The 26361-nt window shown below is 44.7% G+C and overlaps 1 protein-coding gene across 3 annotated transcripts; it reads left to right on the top strand.

Annotated features, from left to right (window-relative positions):
• The first annotated feature begins 2525 nt into the window (after positions 1 to 2525).
• Positions 2526 to 25823, top strand: nsmce1 (NSE1 homolog, SMC5-SMC6 complex component). Of its 3 annotated transcripts, XM_023952488.1 has the most exons (8): positions 2526 to 2636; positions 9276 to 9402; positions 9987 to 10108; positions 11173 to 11250; positions 18992 to 19138; positions 24491 to 24607; positions 25417 to 25543; positions 25726 to 25823. In XM_023952488.1, the coding sequence occupies exons 2-8, from the start codon at positions 9285 to 9287 to the stop codon at positions 25758 to 25760; spliced, it is 744 nt and encodes a 247-aa protein (XP_023808256.1). In that variant the 5' UTR covers positions 2526 to 2636; positions 9276 to 9284; the 3' UTR covers positions 25761 to 25823. The 3 variants fall into 3 exon arrangements, with proteins under 3 accessions (XP_023808256.1, XP_023808291.1, XP_023808223.1); XM_023952523.1 differs by lacking the exon at positions 25417 to 25543 and having other exon boundaries at positions 25726 to 25819; XM_023952455.1 differs by having other exon boundaries at positions 25417 to 25819.
• The last annotated feature ends 538 nt before the right edge of the window (positions 25824 to 26361 follow it).

The following is a 26361-nucleotide window of genomic DNA, read 5'->3' as shown; positions in this document are numbered from 1 at the left end:
ACGGACCACTGAGGACTGGATGAAGGTGACGGACCACTGAAGACTGGATGAAGGTGACGGACCACTGAAGACTGGATGAAGGTGACGGACCACTGAAGACTAGATGAAGGTGACTGACCACTGAAGACTGGATGAAGGTGACGGACCACTGAAGACTGGATGAAGGTGACGGACCACTGAAGACTGGATGAAGGTGACGGACCACTGAAGACTGGATGAAGGTGACGGACCACTGAGGACTGGATGAAGGTGACGGACCACTGAGGACTGGATGAAGGTGACGGACCACTGAAGACTGGATGAAGGTGACGGACCACTGAGGACTGGATGAAGGTGACGGACCACTGAAGACTGGATGAAGGTGACGGACCACTGAGGACTGGATGAAGGTGACGGACCACTGAAGACTGGATGAAGGTGACGGACCACTGAAGACTGGATGAAGGTGACGGACCACTGAAGACTAGATGAAGGTGACTGACCACTGAAGACTGGATGAAGGTGACGGACCACTGAAGACTAGATGAAGGTGACTGACCACTGAAGACTGGATGAAGGTGACGGACCACTGAAGACTGGATGAAGGTGACGGACCACTGAAGACTGGATGAAGGTGACGGACCACTGAAGACTGGATGAAGGTGACGGACCACTGAAGACTGGATGAAGGTGACGGACCACTGAGGACTGGATGAAGGTGACGGACCACTGAAGACTGGATGAAGGTGACGGACCACTGAAGACTGGATGAAGGTGAGGGACCACTGAGGACTGGATGAAGGTGACGGACCATTAAAGACTGGATGAAGGTGACGGACCATTAAAGACTGGATGAAGGTGACGGACCACTGAAGACTGGATGAAGGTGACGGACCACTGAAGACTGGATGACGGTGACGGACCACTGAGGACTGGATGAAGGTGACGGACCACTGAAGACTGGATGAAGGTGACGGACCACTGAAGACTGGATGACGGTGACGGACCACTGAGGACTGGATGAAGGTGACGGACCACTGAAGACTGGATGAAGGTGACGGACCACTGAAGACTGGATGAAGGTGACGGACCACTGAAGACTGGATGAAGGTGACGGACCACTGAAGACTGGATGAAGGTGACGGACCACTGAGGACTGGATGAAGGTGACGGACCACTGAGGACTGGATGAAGGTGACGGATCACTGAAGACTGGATGAAGGTGACGGACCACTGAAGACTAGATGAAGGTGACGGACCACTGAAGACTGGATGAAGGTGACGGACCACTGAAGACTGGATGAAGGTGACGGACCACTGAGGACTGGATGAAGGTGACGGACCACTGAGGACTGGATGAAGGTGACGGATCACTGAAGACTGGATGAAGGTGACGGACCACTGAAGACTGGATGAAGGTGACGGACCACTGAAGACTGGATGAAGGTGACGGACCACTGAGGACTGGATGAAGGTGACGGACCACTGAAGACTGGATGAAGGTGACGGACCACTGAAGACTGGATGAAGGTGACGGACCACTGAGGACTGGATGAAGGTGACGGACCACTGAGGACTGGATGAAGGTGACGGACCACTGAAGACTGGATGAAGGTGACGGACCACTGAGGACTGGATGAAGGTGACGGACCACTGAAGACTGGATGAAGGTGAGGGACCACTGAAGACTGGATGAAGGTGACGGACCACTGAAGACTGGATGAAGGTGACGGACCACTGAAGACTGGATGAAGGTGACGGACCACTGAAGACTGGATGAAGGTGACGGACCACTGAGGACTGGATGAAGGTGACGGACCACTGAGGACTGGATGAAGGTGACGGACCACTGAGGACTGGATGAAGGTGACGGACCACTGAGGACTGGATGAAGGTGACGGACCACTGAGGACTGGATGAAGGTGACGGACCACTGAAGACTGGATGAAGGTGACGGACCACTGAAGACTGGTTAATGCCACATTCACTCTACAATAGAAAATGAGTGCATGCAGGCAGGACTAGAGCATTTACTTGGACTATTAATATGTATAGCAGGAAATTAGGTTACTGGTATAAGTTATGTAAATAAACAGGTTTTTTTTCATAATAAAATGTTGAGATATAAAGAGAAAATAGTTTTATTTACAATACTATTTTAGACTACTCAAACTTAGTCTTAATAATTCTTCAGTTAATGTATTTTCTGTGTTTTAAATTGTTTATTTTGTACAGTATTTTAAAAAATAATATTTCTATAACTATAGCTAGTATTGTAACAACCCAGATGGTAAGTCACTATAGCCAAGCTGCTTATTAAGTGGCTACATGAGAGAGCTGACCATGTCCCACACACCACACAACCCTGGATAGTTTCAGAGGGGAAGAAAGAGGCTAAGAAGATAAACCCCTAACCCCCAGGTCGCTACAGTATTTATATAAATTATGTATTAATTTTTCTAATAAATTGTTTGTTCATTTAGTGATTATGGTGTTTCTCGTTTTTTCTTGAGCTGTCGGTGAATTTGTGTGTGAAAACAATGTGATCTGCTGTTCTCTTCCCTGACGGCAGGTGGCAGTAATCAATAGCAATAACTCTCTGAAAGGCGGGAAGAAGAAGAACCGACACGGAAGTGCCTCGTGCTGGAGCGGGAAAGGTAAACATCTGTAAACTCTTGTGGATGTATGTTTTTCTGTGTAAATATTGTCAAATGAAGCGAATAGAAAGCAGAAAAGTCGCTCTGCACATTATTTAACAGAGATTAATTACATTTGATTTCAAACCACAAACCCAATAAGTTAGTTAACGGGTTTCCAAACTGCTAAACACATCCCAGTTTTTTTTTATCTTTGACATTTTGCGAGTTTATGCTGTTTGTGAAACCATATTTTACATTTGTATTTAAATAATGGTGATAACATTCAACTCTCGTGCCTTTTTTGTCATGCAAGCGTCTAGCAGTAGCTTTAAAACACTTTCAGAACATTGACATAGAGAACAAAGAGTAAATCCGTTTAACAACGACTTAGGTTACAAAAGTAAAAAACAACAAAAATTAACTTTAGGTTATTCTTTTAAGCTGAGACAAAGGTTTTTTGTTGCAACTGGGACAAATATTGTTTAATGTCTGGTATATATGAGTAATTAATTCAAACATTTTTTATTAAACTTCAGGCTGGTATTTCCTTCAACACATCCAGCTAATAATCACATTGAGCATAGACAGACACGTGTAGATACAATATTTTATTTCAGATGTATGCTATAAGGAAAAATAGATAGGAAAAGAAAGATGAATGTTTGAAGAGGATTGAGAACAAGTAAAACACTTATAAGTGTCACCCCCCCTAAATACTGCACCCACTACCTATGATAGCCCAGGGGGGTATTCCAGAAAGCAGGTTATGCTAGCTCACACAGTAATGTTGTCTCATATTGTCTCATGTTGTCTCATATTGTCTCATGTTGTCTCATATTGTCTCATATTGTCTCATGTTGTCTCATGTTGTCTCGAGTTGTCTCGTGTTGTCTCATATTGTCTCATATTGTCTCATGTTGTCTCATATTGTCTCATGTTGTCTCATGTTGTCTCATATTGTCTCATATTGTCTCGTGTTGTCTCATGTTGTCTGATGTTGTCTCATGTTGTCTCGTGTTGTCTCATGTTGTCTGATGTTGTCTCATGTTGTCTCATGTTGTCTGATGTTGTCTCATGTTGTCTCGTGTTGTCTCGTGTTGTCTCATATTGTCTCGTGTTGTCTCATATTGTCTCATGTTGTCTCATATTGTCTCATATTGTCTCGTGTTGTCTCGTGTTGTCTCATATTGTCTCGTGTTGTCTCATATTGTCTCATGTTGTCTCATATTGTCTCATATTGTCTCGTGTTGTCTCGTGTTGTCTCGTGTTGTCTCATATTGTCTCATATTGTCTCATGTTGTCTCATATTGTCTCATATTGTCTCGTGTTGTCTCATGTTGTCTGATGTTGTCTCATGTTGTCTCATGTTGTCTGATGTTGTCTCATGTTGTCTCGTGTTGTCTCGTGTTGTCTCATATTGTCTCGTGTTGTCTCATATTGTCTCATATTGTCTCATGTTGTCTCATATTGTCTCATATTGTCTCGTGTTGTCTCGTGTTGTCTCATGTTGTCTCGTGTTGTCTCATGTTGTCTCATATTGTCTCATGTTGTCTGATGTTGTCTCATGTTGTCTCATGTTGTCTGATGTTGTCTGATGTTGTCTCGTGTTGTCTCGTGTTGTCTCATATTGTCTCGTGTTGTCTCATATTGTCTCATATTGTCTCATGTTGTCTCATATTGTCTCATATTGTCTCGTGTTGTCTCATGTTGTCTGATGTTGTCTCATGTTGTCTCGTGTTGTCTCGTGTTGTCTCATATTGTCTCGTGTTGTCTCATATTGTCTCATGTTGTCTCATATTGTCTCATATTGTCTCGTGTTGTCTCGTGTTGTCTCATGTTGTCTCGTGTTGTCTCATGTTGTCTGATGTTGTCTCATGTTGTCTCGTGTTGTCTCATGTTGTCTCATATTGTCTCATATTGTCTCATGTTGTCTGATGTTGTCTGATGTTGTCTGATGTTGTCTCATGTTGTCTCGTGTTGTCTCGTGTTGTCTCATATTGTCTCATGTTGTCTCGTGTTGTCTCGAGTTGTCTCATGTTGTCTCATGTTGTCTCATGTTGTCTCATGTTGTCTCGAGTTGTCTCGTGTTGTCTCGTGTTGTCTCGTGTTGTCTCATATTGTCTCGTGTTGTCTCATATTGTCTCATGTTGTCTCATGTTGTCTCATGTTGTCTCGTGTTGTCTCGTATTGTCTCGTGTTGTCTCATATTGTCTCGTGTTGTCTCATGTTGTCTCATGTTGTCTCGTGTTGTCTCATATTGTCTCGAGTTGTCTCATATTGTCTCATATTGTCTCGTGTTGTCTCGTGTTGTCTCATATTGTCTCGTGTTGTCTCATATTGTCTCATGTTGTCTCATATTGTCTCATATTGTCTCGTGTTGTCTCGTGTTGTCTCGTGTTGTCTCGTGTTGTCTCATATTGTCTCATATTGTCTCATGTTGTCTCATATTGTCTCATATTGTCTCGTGTTGTCTCATGTTGTCTGATGTTGTCTCATGTTGTCTCATGTTGTCTGATGTTGTCTCATGTTGTCTCGTGTTGTCTCGTGTTGTCTCATATTGTCTCGTGTTGTCTCATATTGTCTCATGTTGTCTCATATTGTCTCATATTGTCTCGTGTTGTCTCGTGTTGTCTCATGTTGTCTCGTGTTGTCTCATGTTGTCTCATATTGTCTCATGTTGTCTCATGTTGTCTGATGTTGTCTGATGTTGTCTCGTGTTGTCTCGTGTTGTCTGATGTTGTCTCGTGTTGTCTCGTGTTGTCTCATATTGTCTCGTGTTGTCTCATATTGTCTCATATTGTCTCATGTTGTCTCATATTGTCTCATATTGTCTCGTGTTGTCTCATGTTGTCTCATGTTGTCTCATGTTGTCTGATGTTGTCTCATGTTGTCTCGTGTTGTCTCGTGTTGTCTCATATTGTCTCGTGTTGTCTCATATTGTCTCATGTTGTCTCATATTGTCTCATATTGTCTCGTGTTGTCTCGTGTTGTCTCATGTTGTCTCGTGTTGTCTCATGTTGTCTGATGTTGTCTCATGTTGTCTCGTGTTGTCTCGTGTTGTCTCATATTGTCTCATATTGTCTCATGTTGTCTGATGTTGTCTGATGTTGTCTGATGTTGTCTCATGTTGTCTCGAGTTGTCTCGTGTTGTCTCATATTGTCTCGTGTTGTCTCATATTGTCTCATGTTGTCTCGTGTTGTCTCATATTGTCTCGTGTTGTCTCATATTGTCTCATGTTGTCTCATGTTGTCTCATGTTGTCTCATATTGTCTCGTGTTGTCTCGTATTGTCTCGTGTTGTCTCATATTGTCTCGTGTTGTCTCATGTTGTCTCATGTTGTCTCGTGTTGTCTCATATTGTCTCGAGTTGTCTCGTGTTGTCTCATGTTGTCTCGAGTTGTCTCGTGTTGTCTCATATTGTCTCATGTTGTCTCATGTTGTCTCATGTTGTCTCGAGTTGTCTCGTGTTGTCTCATGTTGTCTCGAGTTGTCTCGTGTTGTCTCATATTGTCTCATGTTGTCTCATGTTGTCTCGAGTTGTCTCGTGTTGTCTCGAGTTGTCTCGTGTTGTCTCATATTGTCTCGTGTTGTCTTGTGTTGTCTTGTGTTGTCTCGTGTTGTCTCGTGTTGTCTCATGTTGTCTCGTGTTGTCTCGTGTTGTCTCGTGTTGTCTCATGTTGTCTCATGTTGTCTCATGTTGTCTCGAGTTGTCTCGTGTTGTCTCGTGTTGTCTCGAGTTGTCTCGTGTTGTCTCGTGTTGTCTTGTGTTGTCTCGTGTTGTCTCGTGTTGTCTCATATTGTCTTGTGTTGTCTTGTGTTGTCTCGTGTTGTCTCGTGTTGTCTCATGTTGTCTTATGTTGTCTCATGTTGTGAGTTTTGAACCATGTCATTGGTCACCTTTCAGGGGTTGCTACAACCAATAGTCTTTCAGGGATTCTCACAGGTGGTTTGGCAGATTTTCACGCCGGATGCCCTTCCTGACACAACCCTGTATTTTATCCGGACTGGGGACGGACACAGGGAGACCCACACTTGGGCCCCTTTGTAGCTACCAAGGTTATTATAGTTAACGAAAACGAACGAAAAAACTAAAACTAGAACTGTAAAAACATTTTCGTTAACTAAATAAAAATAAAAACGAGAGTTTTAAAAAAAACGAAAACTAACTAAAACTGTTTGTTGTGTGTATAAAACGAACTGAAACTAAATAATATTAACCCCAAAAAATCCTTCGTTTTCGTCTTTGTTAATACATAAGTCTTTTGGGTCGAAATAAAATCTATTTACTTCACGCTGCTAGTTTTACTATGTATTTGGCCCCTACGGTAGAGGCCTGCATTTGGATTGGGTCCCGCCGGGTCCCGCGGGACCCAATCCAAATCTCGCGGGATTGGGCGGTTTGAAATGTGCTGCGGGCGGGAGCGGGCGGCAAAAAAAAAACCCGCGGGACGAGTGCTGCCATGAATATCTCATGAATATATATTAGCGGACTGCGTTAGGCTGTGCGGCTGTTGGATTCTTATGTACTGAAGCTCGGTGAAGGCACCAGGTAGAGACGCCCAATGGCCACTGTCATCTAACCTGTTGTTGGGGCTGTGCAACGCCCCGCCCCGCCTCTTAGTGTGTTCTTTAAAGCCTGATACCGCGGTCGCGTGTAGGCGGAGCTACCAGCTAAAGTTATGGTCTGATCGCTGCATGGAGCGATGTGTTCATCAATGCATGGTAGACACGAAGAATGTGGAGAGATCAGGTTTATTATTTTGAAGAGTTTTACATGGTAATCATGTTTCCATGTTTGATTTCATAAAATCATCCGAGAAATTCTCTGCTTCAACTCCTGCAGTCAAAACTGCGTCTGAATCTGACGCCATGTTTTCATCCCCTCTGACAGAGTTTGAAACCAAACCCCCCCCCCCACACCTGCTTTTCCTCTCTACCTGTTCACCTGCTCATCCTCTGTAGCTGAGAGTTATTTATCCCCGCCCTCCCAATGTATCCTACACAGAGAGCGCAAAATACGGTCACCGTAGGTTGACACGATAGTCCGGGCGCCACAGCGCAGCACACGGATGACAGAGCTGTCAATCGATCCGGCAACACTGCGCAGGTTTCCTGGCAGGGACATGATGTCAATGGATGAAGTAGAAAAGAACCTCAAACGAGGTTCATCCTGAGTCACGCATGGTTCTCAGATCTGCGAATCAGCAAAACTGGAAAAGGCTGAAGCTAAAAAAAAGTATTTTTCCGTCAGGAAAAAATTAATTCATAAATTTTAAGCTCTGTTGAACCATTACAATGTTTTTCTTCCATCCATAAATTCAAATGACTTTGACCTGCATCTTTACCAGCTGGTTCAGTCTGTCTGCGCGCGCACACACCCACACTTTTAACCGAACAGGATTAGTGAAAATATATTTAATAATTAAGTTGCAAATTACACAAAAGAGGAATGCATGAAAAGATGAGGCTGGAGGAGGGACATGAATCTCTTTAATAATATCAATACAAATATGTGTTTTTTTCCTGCGGGACGGGAGACATTACAAAATCAATGCATCTCTATTACTGTGCGGGAATAAATTCTATGAGTTTTGCGGGTGCGGGCGGGAGTGGACATACATATTGCGGGTGTGGGCGGGAGTGTAACGCATACGTTGCGGGAGCGGGCGGGATTGGTCAGAAATTCAGCGGGCGCGGGATGAAGAAAATAGTCCCGCGCAGGGCTCCACCCTAGGGCATCACGTAGTCTGTGACGTCACATGATGTCTGTCGGACACTGCCGGCTAGCGTGGTCATAGACATTTACATGAGCGTGATGGCTGCAGTAAAAGTTGGGAGAAAGCGGGAGAGTCCTATTTGGGACTTTTTTGAATATAACAGCGTCGAAAACTAAAGTAAGTGCCTTGTACTCGAAGCAGGAGACAAAATTTGTGGAACGCTCCTCAAAGGGAAAAACCCTACGAAAAGTACATTTAAAAAGCGCACACAACAACGCAAATCAACAGTACCTAGACAAGCTAGCCTGTCTCCCGCCCTCCCCCGAAAAAGAGGCGAGAGCAGGTAACGTAATGCTGTTGTATTTTAATTTAAGGATGGTTGTCCTTGTGTCCTCTGAATAATAAGTGTTTCAAAATGGATCTTTGATTGAGTTTTTATTATACAATACTTATTCTGGTGATTTTGAATCATGCACCTGACAAATATCCTAATTTACAAAAAAAAGAGAAAAGACTAAAACTAACACTAAAACTAATAAAAACTAAACTAAAACTAATCAATTTCAAAAAATAAAAACTAATAAAAACTAGTAAAGCTGCCTCTAAAAACTAATTAAAACTAAATAAATTTAAAAACAAAACTTCAAAACGAAATAAAAACTAAAACTAATAAAAAATCCGAAACTATTATAACCTTGATAGCTACATAGTTAGGCAGCAGCATGAAGGGTCTTACCCACGGACCCAGACTGGATGAAGCTTATCACATCTCCAGGGAATCGAACCCTGGTGGTCCTACACACAGCCCACTGGGCTTTCAGCCTCTATTGCGTTTTGAATCATGAATTTGTAGAGTTGAAAGGAATCAGCGTTTAGGGAGAACATGGAAAGAGTTAATTAATAATAATTAAAGATGGGATTGGGCGTGTTTGTTTGTCAGATCAGGAACATGGCGCGGCAGATGGGAGACAGCCATCGGAGGTTCCTCCAGACCATGATGATCAACGGCATCACGGATGAGCATGCAGTGAAGACGCTCCACCAGCACTGCTGTGAAGTCAGCAAGAGTGAGTCTCATTATTCACGGATTTCAGTCTCATTACAGTTATTTAATAGCAGCTTCCCATGTCTTTACCCCCAAGGACCAGATGGAAAAGCATCTCCATCTGGTCCTTGGGATGGATTGGAACCAGACAGGAGGAGAAGTGGGTGTCAGAGGTCTAGGCTAAAGGTGGGATGTTAAATGTAAGACATGATCTAGAGCAGACGAGAGGAGGGCAGGTGGTGGTGGACTGAAGAAGTTCAGGAGTGTTTGTAGAGGACAAAGGTCGGCTAAGAACCAACGGGGACACTGAGAGAAGACTTTAAAGAGGCAGTTAAGAAAGGCCTAACTACATTTTACAGAAGTTTGTTTCACTTTTTTAAAGTCTTTTCCTTCTTTCCTAAGATGAATGACACGTCAAAGGTCGGGCTTTGACAGTGGAAAGAGATCAAAACGGAAACTTTCCATTCTGTTTAAGAGTCTCTAGATAAAGTCAATGTTTGGATGAAGCTTTACCCACTGGTGGTTTTGTTCATGTCGCCCTTTCCAGAGAGGAGTCATAAGCAAGTGTTGGAAACTGATCCCAAGTCTGTTCTCCTTCTGTTGCAGCGCCTCATACTCCTGACAAACTGGATGAATTCATTGATACCATCAACTCAAAGCTACAGCCACTGTTCATGCAGATCAGAAAAGGCATGTCTGAGGTCAACGGTCACCAGTACTATGTCCTGGTCAGTGTCTCTGCCTTCAGTCAGCATGAATGAACTTTCACCAAAACGGAGGGTGGCAAATATCTGTCCAGGGATCAATGCAACAGGAGGAATCTTTGATCATTTTATCCGACCAGTTTCCACCATAGACATGTATACATCACTGGACAAAGCGGGCGAGGCGTCATCCGTAGAAAATGTCTTACTTGTGGATTCAGCAAAATGAAGCCAATTTAGTCGCCCTTTGTCCATGAAACGGGGCCGCCATTTGGAGCAAGACGACACTGATTGGCCCCATTCGGCCAACTGTCTTGTTTCTATGACAACTACTGTCGGCAATTCATGACTAAGCTTGTTGGAAGTCCACACCCCTTTCACTGAAAACGGCACGGGAGAAGCTGTCAATCAAACGTTTGAGGTGGGGCCAGCAGGCTCCACATGCTTTTACTGAGGCATCTGATTGGTCAGTGGAAAACACTTGAATAACACAAGATAAAGAAAAAATATCATGAAATTAAAGAGTATTAGCAAGAACATGTGAAGAAAAAGGAATCAGATCCAGAACGGTTCTTCTGATCAACAGAATGACAGCTGCTTTATTCTCTATTGAGTATATGGGAATTTGACTTCTTGGGACCAGCAGGTACTTCCTGTTTGGAACGCCAGGGGGAGGAGTTAGTATGTCCAGTGAAATTTTCTGTCAAGGGTTTTCACAGAGGGAAGTCTGGCCATGGATGGATGGGTGAGTGATAGATGGACAGACAGATGGTTGGATGGACAGACGGATGAGTGTTTCCACATAGTTTTAGGTTCCTGCTGCTAAGATCCACATCCACAGAAATGGTTCAGTCCATGGAGGTCATTCTAGACTTTACCGTAGTTTTACAGCTGGAATGAAACAGAGGATTCAAACCTTACAGCAGTCAGAAAGCTGCTCCTCCATCATCATGAAGCAAGAACTGCATCTGCAGGCTGTGAGGCCTAACTATGGTGAAAGGTTAAACGGTCAAGCTTAAGCCTCACCTTTTGGTTAGACAAAGCAGATTGTTGACGTCTTCATTAGCGTGCTGCTCTCGTTTGTCCAGGTGAACATGGCTGAGACCGACGTCACAAGGATGTCTTCAGATTATGCCGACAATGAGCTGGAGCTGTTCAGAAGAACCGTAAGGCTGCTTCTCACCTTCTCTCTACAGTATACTGCCCATAGCATTAATACCTGAGCTTTAGCTCCACTGTTGACATCCTTTGATTACCAGAAGTCTTCAACCGTTAACACAGATGACATAAATCCTGAGTGACACTCAATCGGTCAGAGAGCTTCAGTGGTTCTCAGATGTGTGCTATGTAGGTGCTGCCATGCTAAAGGGTCTATATCAGCAGTGCTCAAAACATAGATCGGGGGCCATCAGAGAAAAAAACGTCAGCGAATCACCATCCTCAATGTGAAATATGTCACTTGATTGACATGCAGAACGGCCAATCGAACATCCTCTGAAACACACGTCTCTGTGGTTAACTACACTAAGGTGGGGCCTGCAGGACCGTTTAGAGGCCCGGGCCGGCCCGCGTGCGTCCTTAACCCTTTATAGGGCACTCAATGAAATACTCTAAAATTCAAAAATTCAACCTTAGAGTGTTATTGGAGAACATAACAAGACTTCATATCATTGGTGACGTTTTTCAATTTTTTTTATTTTCATGTAGAAAATCAATGCCAATGAAGTGACCATATTTGGTCACTTGCCCGTGAGTGGGAAAACAAATTCCAATAAGTATACATATATATATAAATATAAGAAAAACACATATTATGTATTTGAACATTTGAACATCACTTTTAGAACATAAACGTGCTAATAACAAAAAGTGCTAATAACAAAAGTGTTGAATAGACCTTCACACAACTGTGTGTGAGGGTCTGGGAATGTCCTGATTGTTGGTGGGTGGGGCGAAGTCGGGGTCTGACACGTCATCATCTTGATCCTCATCAACATCACTAATGTCAGGGTGGAGTGGCACAACAGCAGTCTCCCTCCTCTTGCCATAAAAAATTGATGGAAGTTAAAAATTAAACACATGCAATAAAACAACTTTCATAACATCATAAACTGACAAAAATCACTCTTTATCACTATTCATAAACTAAAAACAGTATTTAAATTCTCCCTGAATCACTGTATAGTGATATAAAACATTTGGCAACATTAAAACATAATATTCTAAGTTGTATTTCTTTATTTGTAAAGAAAATGCACTAATATGGTTTGTTAGATGCATAGGGCATATGTCCAAAAACAGACATACCAAGTAAAATTTTCTTTTTAGTGAATAGGGCGTATGATCAAATATGGTGCCTGCATTTTTCATGCCGTATTTTCACTCATTTCAATAAATTCTCTGCAAACAACTTATATGTCAACACTTAACACAACTATTCAACAATAAAATGTATGAGTTTCATCAACTTACCATGGTTAGTTTTGACGATTCCTTTGAAAATGTCCAGTGAACTGAGCTGCAAAAGCAACTTTTTCTGATTTTGCAGAAAAAGGGAAATTTGATGTGACCCTGCTCTCTGCTGATTGGTCAAGTTGCACAATTGAGTAACCTATAATGTAGGATGATCTTTGCTGAGTCATGGGTAAAGATCCCATGACTCTTGAACTCACTTAGATGGGGGAAGGGCGTGATAAGTAACAGGTGCGGAAATTACCAAAAACAGTCACTTGCCCTATAAAGGGTTAATCAGAAACGAGTCTGAGACGCCCCGTATGACCCAGCTGTCCTGCCACAGCGCCTGCTGCCGGGTCCGCGGTTTGAAACCTGAGAGACCTGAGCCTGCTCAGGCAGCAGTGCAGTCAAGAGTCACGCGCTTCTCAGGCGCTGTCCACAGAGCAGGCGCCGCTGTCCACCTGGCCGCTGCAGTTAATCCAGCCACACTTTAGAAACGTCATGTTTCGGCGGCAGGTATGTGCCGATCTATCAGTCTGGCTTAAGGTTTCAATCACAGCTTCACCGTCACTTTGTGTGCTTGGTGACATGAGTGCCATCGATGTAGAAGGAGGATTAGGCTCCAGGGGTTGACATAGCCCAGAAATTTGCACTGGCCCACAGGGCCAGTAGTTTTTGAAACTTACTGGCCCTGCCTGAAAGTTACTGGCCCGACACCGCGCATAGCGGGACCCGCCGCTCCGCAGGTGCTTGCAACTTTAGGGGGGTCCGGGGGCATGCCCCCCCGGAAAATTTTAATATGGTGCAATTTGGTGCATTCTGGTGACATCACTTATTTCTACACTTTTCAATGACTGAAAATAGACCACATCAAACTTAAATCTGCTCTAGTCTGTTTCAGATGTTTTGAAGAGAGCACTGCAGTGTAGTAGGTAACACTAGTTCAGAAGTTTTCATGCTGCTTCTAACGGCAAATATCGCAATAAATCATAAACCTTAAATGTGTTAAAACAATCTAATGGCAGCTTGAACCATTTAACGAATCAAATAAATCCCTTAATGCATTTGACCAATCGGATGGACGCCTTCACATTGTTGACCAATCAGATGGAGCCCTGTTATGTTAGATGTTTGTAACCTATGTCAACGTGGGTCATTTGGAGTATAATTTTTAAACTGGGAATGGTTATTTGGTTATTTTGCTGTTTGTTTATATACCGCAAATTATATCGTTATCGCAATTTTAATCTCTGATATCGCATATCGCGAGTTTTCCTCATATTGTGCAGGTCTAACTGAGATCATTCAGCTAACTAGAAATACTTACTGCTTACAGTGTTGTAAAGAAAAACAAAATTAAGTAGTTTAACATTCTACTGCATTTGAGTCTGAGATTCAGGTATTTGGAGTTGCCTTTGATTCTTTGACATTCAGCTTAAAGCTTAGTGCATACAGTTTCATCTTCAATGCATTCATTAAATATCTTGCTGTCCATACTACTAATTATACCCACTACTCCATCCAACATATTCCTATCTATTCCTGCCATGTCTTCCACATCTCTGACATGCTTCAGTCTCTCTTCAGTGACGGTGTCGGATTTATAATCAAATGTAATAATAACCCACTGGCTTGTGCCTTCGTTGTTGCTGTTTAACATTGTTTTGTATTGAATTGTTACATTCAATAAAGTTTGAAAAAAAAAAGTAGTGAGCGCGTGCCGCGTGGTGCTCGGCAGTGAATGCCGCGCGCGCGCAGGCAGGAGAGAAGGAGAAGTGATCAAAGGTTTCCCATAGAAACCCTTGAAGTCTGAACACAGGACTAGCAGAAAAACTAAATTATGAAGACGAGGTAAATCTACACGTTTTCGCAAAATTTACTTTATTGAAAAAGGTGAAGAATTTATAAACCGTTAGATATTTTAGTGGCCCGAGCGGACAAGTGAAAAATAAAGTCTTGTGGTCCGCACTGCTCGAAAAACAGGACCGGGCCAGCGGACAAATGGCTATGTCGAGCCCTGGGCTCTATCATTTTCATAACTCTTTGCATTGCTAAAAAAACTATTTTAATAAATTGGAACAGCAAAAAAAATATAAATATAAGTCAACACAGAAATCTGCTGCTTGATCATATCAGCTTGGAAAAAATGTCAGCCCAAAGTTCAAGTAACTTCGAAAGAATTCGGTCTCTCTGGTCTCCCATAGCTAACTCCATGACTTAGGGGGTGGGGGGGGGCTGGTCGTCGCTGCTCCTTGCCCTTCTGCCGTGGGCCGGGGTGGGGGTCGGGGCCTCCGGTGCCTGGCGGGGGTTGTTGGGGGCTCCGTTGGTCGGGGGATCGGGTCCGGCGCCTGGGTGGGGCGGGCTGGGGCGCTGCGTGGTCCTTTGGGCTTGGGTGTGGGGGTGCGTGGTGGGGGGGTGGGTTGGTGGTCTGGCCTGGCTTGAGGGGGTGGTCCCTTTGCCTGTGCTGGGGGGGGTTGGCGGGGGGCGCTGCTCGGGGGGGGTCAGCGGCGCTGGATGGGCTTCCCATCTACGCTTGGGGCTGGGATCGGCCCTTCCCTGGCTCTGGGGCGGGACGGGACAACCCTCTTGGGGCCCCCGGTCTCTCTGGGTGTCCTCCGCTTCGGCTGCGGGGTCTGGGGTGGGGTGGGGGGTCTTGTCGGCCCTGACCTGTGGGGGGGCATTCTGGGGGAGGGGGGGGGGTCCACTATTGGTACGGGGCAGGGGGGTTGACGGGTCGGGGTCTCCGCTGAGGCCATCGGCGGTTTCCCCGGCCGGTTGGCTGCCTCGGTCCCGTCGAGGCCTGACCAGAGCTCTTCTAGGGCCGGCGTTTGGGGGTGGGGGCCTGGGCTTGCTCCGGGGGGGGCGGCGCTTTCTGGCTCCTCTCTCTCTGTGTGGGGGGGGGGGTGCTGGGCCTGGGGTGTCGGCGCCTCCGGGGGTGGGGCCCCTGGGCTGGGTGGGCCTGGCCCCCTTGCTGGGGGGGGGCGGGGGACAGCTGTTTGACCACCGGGGGACAGTCTATCAGCTGTCCCCAACTTACCCCCTTCCTCATATAACCTCATAATAGGGTGAGGGGGTGGGGGGCTTAGCCTGCGATGAGCCTTGGGGGGGGGTTTACGAGGCAGTGGCCCCCCTCCTATGGTTGCCGTATGGAGTGGGCCCCCCCTCTTTCGGTTTTATTTGCACCTTAGACATGTAGAGCCCTTGGTAGGGGGGGTGCTTGGACATCACTGCCAGCAAGCAGCGGATGTCCTCCTAGCACCCTACCCGCCAATTTTAACCGCACCTTAGACATTTAGGGCCCCTTGGTGGGGAGGGTGAGGGGACGTCACTGTGAGTAATCAGGAGATGTCCCCTTAGTGCCCTACCCGCCAATTTTAACTGCACCCCCCTTAGTACACACACCCCTCCCCCCTCAATATATACATCCCAACATAAACACACACACATGCACACACACACCATCTCAAACACACATACACGCACACACATTTTGCAAGGAAGGTGGGACCTGGGTCCATCTGTCCCCTGCCTCTTCCCTGGTGGGGGGTGCGGGCCCCTTTGCAACGGCGGCCGTGTCCCCGGGGTGCCGGCTTCCTGGGCCCGGCGGTGCTCTCTCCGCGCGGTGGGGGAGTTCACATTACATCTGTGCCGGGGGTATCTGGTCCCTGGGGGGTGGGTTCTGGTCCTTGCTCCTGAGTGCTGGGCCCCGCCAAATTTCCAACTGTGGCCGAGCCTGGTCGGGCCATATTTATAACACCCCTTGTGGGCCCTCTTTTTTTCCCCGCGGTTCCCCCCTCCTGGGCGGGGGCGGCGGGCCCCCTGCCTCGCTCCTCCCTGGACCAACCGTGGGCCGGGCGGATGGCTGCCTGGAGTGCGGAGCGGGTCTCCCTTGGGGGGTCCTGGCTCGTACCTGGGGTTGGGGCGGGGGGATGCCCGGAACTCCTGGGTGGTGGTGGGGTGCTTGTTTGGGGCTGTGGGCGTCCTTCTCCGGTGGGGCTCTGCGTTGGGTTCTCCCGGCGCGGCGGGGGGGCTGCTCTCCTGGTTGGGCTGGGGCGGCGCTCTCTTTCCCTCCGTGCTTCCCTGGCCTCTGGCTCTGGGGGCCTTGCGGCGGCCCTGCTGGCCCTGGCCTGGGTGGCGGGCTTGGTCGACCGGGCGGCGGTTGTTCCCTGCCGGTTCCCGTGTGGCGTTGGGGGGATTCCGGCTGCCGCTGCTGCTGCGGTAGGGGTCTTGGGGTGGGGATGGCTGGGCACTCTCCCTCCTTCTTTTCACGTTCCACCATCCATTTTAGAAGAACATAAAACCTCACCTGAGCACTGGTGTTAGCTCACCTTTGCACTAATAGCTTGCATGACTGAATGACTGAAATATTTCACACTAGTTGGTTTTAAGGCATAAGTATGCGTGTGAACACTATCTGTTTTGTGTACATGTCGACAGGTGGACATTTTTGCAGCTAGCAGGTGTGTTTATAACATTTGAGTGTGTGTGTGGACGGGCCCCGCCATTTTTGTACTGCATTTGAACCTTACCATAATGATTAACAACCAGTAAACCTGTCTGCTCTATGCTGCTTCATAGTCTTATCCCCCTTCCCCTCCTATTATCACCCCCTACCGCCCCCTCTCTCTAGCGTCCCTCTCTCTTCTTCCCCTCTTTCCTTTTCCGTCCGGTCCAACACCAAAGATTTTCAGACATGATTGAAATTAATAAAGTTTGGCCTCAATTACAAAAGGGGTTTATTCAGACATACCTTTGGTTTGTCAGAAGATTAATAACCCCTCTTGTTAAAGCAAAATATGTCCAACACAAGAGGCCCTCAGCTCTCGTCTGTCTGCCCAGCTGTTGGACAGGACAAGTTAAAAAAAAAAAAAAAGAAAAAAAAAATTCACAATAAAAGCTGTAAGGTAGAAATTATGTAAATTCAAAGTTGAAGTGCTTATTAACTTCACTTAATGGAACTTATTAAAGTTGTTCAAATGAATGTGCTTCTCACATTTCCTACCTAAATAAAGATTATAAGGAAAAAAAAAATAAAAAAAATAAAGAAACGTCATGTTTCCCCCATGACACGGTTTACAGCAGAGCTGTTTTCAGAACAAAATGCCTTATCTGTTCTAATGATGTGTTACTACAAAAATAAGAATTCACACGACGAAGAAATCTCATCACAAAAATTTGTGTAGTTATTTTGGAGTTATTAGTACATAAACATAGTATTTTAGACTGAAAATACTATACAAGTCTTCAACTTTGAAGTTGGATGGATGAATGGGTGGATGGATGGATGGATGGATGCATGGATGGATTGTTGGATGGATGGATGGATGGGTGGATGGATGATGGATGGATGATTGGTTGGATGGATGGATGGATGCATGGATGGGTGGATGGATGGATGAGGGGTGGATGGATGGATGGATGGATGGATGGATGGATGGATGGATGGATGATGGATAGATGGATGGATGGATGAATGGATGGATGGATGATGGTTGGATGGATGGGTGGATGGATGGAGGGAGGGAGGGATGGATGATGGATGGATGGATGGATGGATGATGGTTGGATGGATGGGTGGATGGATGGAGGAAGGGAGGGATGGATGATGGATGGATGAATGGATGGATGGGTGGATAGGTGGATGGATGGTGGGTGGATGGATGATGGATGATGGATGGATGGATGAATGGATGGATGGATGATGGTTGGATGGATGGGTGGATGGATGGAGGGAGGGAGGGATGGATGATGGATGGATGGATGGATGGATGGATGATGGTTGGATGGATGGGTGGATGGATGGAGGAAGGGAGGGAGGGATGGATGGATGATGGATGGATGGATGGATGGATGATGGATAGATGGATGGATGGATGAATGGATGGATGGGTGGATAGGTGGATGGATGGTGGGTGGATGGATGATGGATGATGGATGGATGGATGAATGGATGGATGGGTGATGGTTGGATGGATGGGTGGATGGATGGAGGGAGGGAGGGATGGATGATGGATGGATGGATGGATGGATGGATGATGGTTGGATGGATGGATGGATGGAGGAAGGGAGGGAGGGATGGATGGATGATGGATGGATGGATGGGTGGATGGATGGATGGATGATGGCTGGATGGGTGGATGGAGGGAGGGAGGGATGGATGATGGATGGATGGATGGGTGGATGATGGATGGATGGATGGATGGGTGGATGGATGGATGGATGGATGATGGATGGATGGGTGGAGGAAGGGAGGGAGGGATGGATGGATGGATGATGGATGGGTGGATGGATGGGTGGAGGGATGGATGGGTGGGTGGATGGATGGGTGGAGGGATGGATAGAGGTTTGACATGACAGACGTCTTTAACAGACCCCCCTCCCTCATCATTTGTGTCCTGGTAGTGTTCAGCTTCTGGTAACCAAGACATTTGCTGGGACTTTGGTTCCATCCAGGTGGATCTGATTGTGTGTTCTGAGAACGGAAAGGCGTCTTCCACCGACATCCTAAACAGTACTGACACCATGACCACCAAAAAGCTGAAGAAGAGCGAGACGGAGCACCTCCTGAGCCGACTCGTGCACGACAAATGGCTGTGTGAGGTAAGCCGACAGGATCTCCACCCGCTCCCAGAAAAGGTGGAGATCTATGGATAGATGTAAGTTGTAGACCCACTCTGATGAAAATCCTGTGTTTGGTGTTTTTTACATGTTCTTTGAACCTTTTTCTGACGATGGAGGACATTTAAGATTGTAACTTCTCCAATGATTTCTAATGAACTCCTGCCACTCTGCAGAAACTATGTCCTAGGTCTGTCTTAGTTTTTTGGATTTTGGCTAAAAACCACATCATCGTTAAAAGACCACTGGGAACACTTTAAACAACAGATCAGGAAATGATCAGTGGAACATTTATCATATCAACAATGATAGAGAATGTGTGCTGACGTCACACATCCATACTTTGAAATAGTCACATGATGCAGATCTGGGGTGTGTCAATCATGATTGCAAAGGAGTTGTGGGTAGATTGCAGGTCAGCCTCTTGGCTGCATCTCTGATCAGTTTTCTCCTTGTTTGAGCTGAAAGTTTAGACGGACGGCCGGGTCTTTGTCGATCTGCAGTGGTCTAATACTCATTCCATTTCTAGATTGTCACTTGCACAGTTCTGCTTGGGATGTTTAAAGCTCGGGAAATCGTTTTGGATCCAAATCCGGCTTTAAACATCTCCAGAACAGAACCTCAGACCTGACGTGTTCCTTGTTCTTCACGATGCTCTCTGCGCTTTAAACAGACCTCTAAGACGATCACGGAGCAGCAGCATTTATAGACTTGATGACATTCAGGTGGATCTATTATCATCATTAATCATTCAGGTCAACATTGGATCATTCAGATCCTCACTGAACATTTGGAGAGAGTTTGTGGCACTGAAAGGAAATGGTTTGAATACATTTGCACGCCTAACATGTCAGTTTTTTTATTGGTTAACAAGTTTGAAATATCCAATAAATTTCTTTTCACTTCATGATTGTCTCCCACTTGTTGATTCTTCACAAAGAAATACAGTTTTGTATCTTTATGTTTGAAGCCTGAAATGTGGCAAAAGGTTGAAAAGTCCAAGGAGGCCAAATACTTTGGCAAGGCACTGTAGATGTAGAGATGCAGGCAGATAGACGTAGGTAGATCGGATAGATGTAGGTAGATCTGGTAGACGTAGGTAGATCTGGTAGATGTAGGTAGATCTGATAGATGTAGGTTGATCTGATAGACGTAGGTAGATCTGATAGATGTTGGTAGATCTGATAGATGTAGGTAGATCTGATAAACGTAGGTAGATCTGATAGATGTGGGTAGATCTGGTAGATGTAGGTAGATCTGATAGATGTAGTGTAGGTAGATCTGGTAGACGTAGGTAGATCTGGTAGAAGTAGGTAGATCTGATGGATGTGGGTAGATCTGATAGATGTGGGTAGATATGGTAGACGTAGGTAGATCTGGTAGATGTAGGTAGATCTGATAGATGTTGGTAAATCTGATAGATGTGGGTAAATCTGATAGATGTAGGTAGATCTGATAGATGTAGGTAGATCTGATAGATGTAGGTAGATCTGATAGATGTGGGTAGATCTGATAGATGTGGGTAGATCTGATAGATGTAGGTAGATCTGGTAGATGTTGGTAGATCTGATAGATGTGGGAAGATCTGATAGATGTGGGTAGATCTGATAGATGTGGGTAGATCTGATAGATGTAGTGTAGGTAGATCTGGTAGACATAGGTAGATCTGGTAGAAGTAGGTAGATCTGATAGATGTAGGTAGATCTGGTAGAAGTAGGTAGATCTGGTAGAAGTAGGTAGATCTGATAGATGTAGGTAGATCTGATAGATGTTGGTAAATCTGATAGATGTGGGTAAATCTGATAGATGTAGGTAGATCTGATAGATGTAGGTAGATCTGATAGATGTAGGTAGATCTGATAGATGTGGGTAGATCTGATAGATGTGGGTAGATCTGATAGATGTAGGTAGATCTGGTAGATGTTGGTAGATCTGATAGATGTGGGAAGATCTGATAGATGTGGGTAGATCTGATAGATGTGGGTAGATCTGATAGATGTAGTGTAGGTAGATCTGGTAGACATAGGTAGATCTGGTAGAAGTAGGTAGATCTGATAGATGTAGGTAGATCTGGTAGAAGTAGGTAGATCTGGTAGAAGTAGGTAGATCTGATAGATGTAGGTAGATCTGATAGATGTAGTGTAGGTAGATCTGGTAGACATAGGTAGATCTGGTAGATGTTGGTAGATCTGATAGATGTGGGTAGATCTGGTAGAAGTAGGTAGATCTGGTAGAAGTAGGTAGATCTGATAGATGTAGGTAGATCTGATAGATGTAGGTAAATCTGGTAGACGTAGGTAGATCTGGTAGAAGTAGGTAGATCTGGTAGATGTTGGTAGATCTGATAGATGTGGGTAGATCTGATAGATGTGGGTAGATCTGATAGATGTAGGTAGATCTGATGGACGTGGGTAGATCTGATAGATGTGGGTACATCTGATAGATGTAGTGTAGGTAGATCTGGTAGACATAGGTAGATCTGGTAGAAGTAGGTAGATCTGATAGATGTAGGTAGATCTGGTAGAAGTAGGTAGATCTGGTAGAAGTAGGTAGATCTGGTAGAAGTAGGTACATCTGATAGATGTAGGTAGATCTGATAGATGTAGTGTAGGTAGATCTGGTAGACATAGGTAGATCTGGTAGATGTGGGTAGATCTGATAGATGTGGGTAGATCTGATAGATGTAGGTAGATCTGATAGATGTGGGTATATCTGATAGATGTAGGTAGGTCTGATAGATGTAGGTAAATCTGGTAGACGTAGGTAGATCTGGTAGAAGTAGGTAGATCTGGTAGATGTTGGTAGATCTGATGGATGTGGGTAGATTTGATAGATGTAAGTAGGTCTGATAGATGTTGGTAGATCTGATAGATGTGGGTAGATCTGATAGAAGTAGTGTAGGTAGATCTGGTAGACATAGGTAGATCTGGTAGAAGTAGGTAGATCTGATAGATGTAGGTAGATCTGGTAGAAGTAGGTAGATCTGATAGATGAAGGTAGATCTGATAGATGTAGTGTAGGTAGATCTGGTAGACATAGGTAGATCTGGTAGATGTGGGTAGATCTGAACGATGTAGGTAGATCTGATAGATGTTGGTAGATCTGATAGATGTAGGTAGATCTGGTAGACGTAGGTAGATCTAGTAGACGTAGGTAGATCTGGTAGAAGTAGGTAGATCTGGTAGATGTTGATAGATGTGGGTAGGTCTGATAGATGTAGGTAGATCTGATAGACGTAGGTAGATCTGATATATGTAGGTAGATCTGATAGATGTGGGTAAATCTGATAGATGTAGGCAGATCTGATAGATGTAGGTAGATCTGATAGATGTAGGTAGATCTGATAGATGTGGGTAGATCTGATAGATGTAGGTAGATCTGATAGATGTGGGTAGATCTGATAGATGTTGGTAGATCTGATAGATGTAGGTAGATCTGGTAGACGTAGGTAGATCTAGTAGACGTAGGTAGATCTGGTAGAAGTAGGTAGATCTGGTAGATGTTGATAGATGTGGGTAGATATGGTAGACGTAGGTAGATCTGGTAGATGTAGGTAGATCTGATAGATGTTGGTAAATCTGATAGATGTGGGTATATCTGGTAGAAGTAGGTAGATCTGATAGATGTGGGTAGATCTGGTAGATGTGGGTAGATCTGGTAGATGTTGGTAGATCTGACAGATGTAGGTAGATCTGATAGATGTGGGTAAATCTGATAGATGTAGGTAGATCTGATAGATGTAGGTAGATCTGATAGATGTAGGTAGATCTGATAGATGTGGGTAGATCTGATAGATGTAGGTAGATCTGATAGATGTTGGTAAATCTGATAGATGTGGGTATATCTGGTAGAAGTAGGTAGATCTGATAGATGTGGGTAGATCTGGTAGATGTGGGTAGATCTGGTAGATGTTGGTAGATCTGACAGATGTAGGTAGATCTGATAGATGTGGGTAAATCTGATAGATGTAGGTAGATCTGATAGATTTAGGTAGATCTGATAGATGTAGGTAGATCTGATAGATGTGGGTAGATCTGATAGATGTGGGTAGATCTGATAGATGTAGGTAGATCTGGTAGATGTTGGTAGATCTTATAGATGTGGGTAGATCTGATAGATGTGGGTAGATCTGATAGATGTGGGTAGATCTGATAGATTTAGGTAGATCTGATAGATGTAGGTAGATCTGATAGATGTGGGTAGATCTGATAGATGTGGGTAGATCTGATAGATGTAGGTAGATCTGGTAGATGTTGGTAGATCTTATAGATGTGGGTAGATCTGATAGATGTGGGTAGATCTGATAGATGTGGGTAGATCTGATAGATGTGGGTAGATCTGATAGATGTGGGTAGATCTGATAGATGTAGGTAGATCTGATAGATGTTGGTAGATCTGATAGATGTAGGTAGATCTGGTAGACGTAGGTAGATCTAGTAGACGTAGGTAGATCTGGTAGAAGTAGGTAGATCTGGTAGATGTTGATAGATGTGGGTAGGTCTGATAGATGTAGGTAGATCTGATAGATGTAGGTAGATCTGATATATGTAGGTAGATCTGATAGATGTGGGTAAATCTGATAGATGTAGGCAGATCTGATAGATGTAGGTAGATCTGATAGATGTAGGTAGATCTGATAGATGTGGGTAGATCTGATAGATGTAGGTATATCTGATAGATGTGGGTAGATATGGTAGACGTAGGTAGATCTGGTAGATGTAGGTAGATCTGATAGATGTTGGTAAATCTGATAGATGTGGGTATATCTGGTAGAAGTAGGTAGATCTGATAGATGTGGGTAGATCTGGTAGATGTGGGTAGATCTGGTAGATGTTGGTAGATCTGACAGATGTAGGTAGATCTGATAGATGTGGGTAAATCTGATAGATGTAGGTAGATCTGATAGATGTAGGTAGATCTGATAGATGTAGGTAGATCTGATAGATGTAGGTAGATCTGATAGATGTGGGTAGATCTGATAGATGTAGGTAGATCTGATAGATGTAGGTAGATCTGATAGATGTAGGTAGATCTGATAGATGTAGGTAGATCTGATAGATGTAGGTAGATCTGATAGATGTGGGTAGATCTGATAGATGTGGGTAGATCTGATAGATGTAGGTAGATCTGATAGATGTAGGTAGATCTGATAGATGTTGGTAGATCTGATAGATGTGGGTAGATTTGATAGATGTAGGTAGATCTGGTATATATTTTGGAGCTTGTTGACATTAACCCCCCCCCCCCCGGCTGTAGATCATCAGATGCAGTTCAGTTGCAAATGTGTTTCGGCGTTGAAAGACGACTAGGTTTCAGGTTTCTTGTCTTTCTCAGAAACGTGGGGAATACACGCTGTCCACTCGGTGTATCATAGAGATGGAGCCGTATATTCGTAGCATGTATCAGGAGCACCTGAAAGTCTGTCACATCTGCCACAGCGTTGCCTTCCAGGTAAACCCGAACCTTCTGACTCACACCTGAAAGTCAAAGACGTGTTTGTTTGTGAGTGTGTCTGATTTCTGCTTATTATTTCTTCACAATACAATGTTCTTTACCAAATATGTTTTCACATCTTCTCTGCAAAAACTGAATCTTTGGGAAGTTAAAAGAACAAAAATATTCTGAGAAGGTTTTTCAATAGAAAAACACTCTTAGTTTGAGAAAACGCATGAGTGACAGGACTGTTTTACTTTAAATAAGAATTCTTGGTGAAACCATTTTTCTGGCAGATGTTTTTTGCTCATTTGAAGAGAATCAGGTCAGAAGTTGTGACTGATTTCTACAGGAAGTGTTTTTCTAGTGCAGGACTGGAAAGGAGCTGAATTTCTCATTTTAGTTCTGCCTTTCCCAAAGCCTGCCGGCAAACCCAACTCTGACCACACAGACAGACGGTTTCTTCTTTACAAATGTTGTCCTAAAAACATTTATTAAACCAGCTTTTCAGAACTTTTACCCCAACAACCCTAACTTGAAACTTACATTTTCTTCTGCTGAAGTGAAAACAAAAACTTTCTGAATCTCGTTCTAAACTGTTCCACTGAATCTACAGCGGAAACAGAAAAAGGCATTTCTGTGTCTTCCTATGCAGTGAAGTGAAGACGACTAACATGCTTTCATATCTGTAACCCAACATCATGCAGGATTATAGAAACATGCAGTATTCTCAGCACACAACAGAGTAGATAATACTGATAGTTTAGCCACTTTCCTTTGAATATGTGATGAACGAGGCTTTCAGGACCAAACTCTTTTTTCCTCAGTGTCAGATCTGTGAGAATCCCACATGTGGAATCAAAATTCATAATCCGTGTGTGGCGAGATACTTCAAAGGCCGGACGGAGCCTCGCTGTCCAGCCTGTGATGACTTCTGGCCTCATGAGATCCCAGGTCCTGTTGCTTCCTGCAGACGTCGTCTGCATCCTTCTTCTGTCACATTTATGTCAGCAGACGATTCAGTTCCACAGCTGAAGCCAGCAGCAGTGCATCTGGACAACCCCATTGTGTGTTTGTGTAGTTGGTGTGTGGTGTGTTGGCTGGAGGTTGAACTCTGCATTCTCTCTCTTTCACAGAAGTGAGACGACTTCATTCTCAGTCTAAGAGATGAGGATCACATCAGCGCTTTCAGACTGTTTTATTTGTCTTTTAATAAACTACATTTCTACAGTGACGTCTCTTAGATGTTCTTTTGGGTTCTGGTTCTGCAGGAGACCCTGTAGACCAGCGTGGGGTTTGGGTTTACATGACATTTGCCTGAGAGAGTTCTGCTTCAGGATCTGCAGAGTGATGATCAGAGAGACGGCTTTCCTGAACCAGGGGGAGAAAAAGGCATAGATGAGTGGATTCAGAGCCCAGTTCAGACACAGCAGCCAGGACCCCACGGCCCAGGACGAAAGACTGTTGGACATGTCCTTCCCTGCTAGAGACAGACAGTAGTATGGAAGGAAGGTGAGGAAAAACATGACTATGCCCAGAGTGCTGGCTGCTTTCCTCTCAGACCTCTTTGCTGTGATCTTCACTCTGCCGCTGTGCCAGACTGCATGGAGTGAGCCTGGGACACGGCCACAACCAAAACCCTGACGTAGAGAACCAGGATGACCGTGCACTGCCCCACAAAGGTACAGGCCAGATCCACGGCCCCCCCAGACACTCCCCGTAGCAGGCGCTGTGCCTGCCGGAGGTGCTCCTTCAGGATGAGTCCGTTAGAG

This window comes from Oryzias latipes, chromosome 1 (genome assembly GCF_002234675.1).
Source record: "Oryzias latipes chromosome 1, ASM223467v1".
NCBI lineage: Eukaryota > Metazoa > Chordata > Actinopteri > Beloniformes > Adrianichthyidae > Oryzias > Oryzias latipes.
This window is presented reverse-complemented; position numbering and strand designations above follow the sequence as displayed.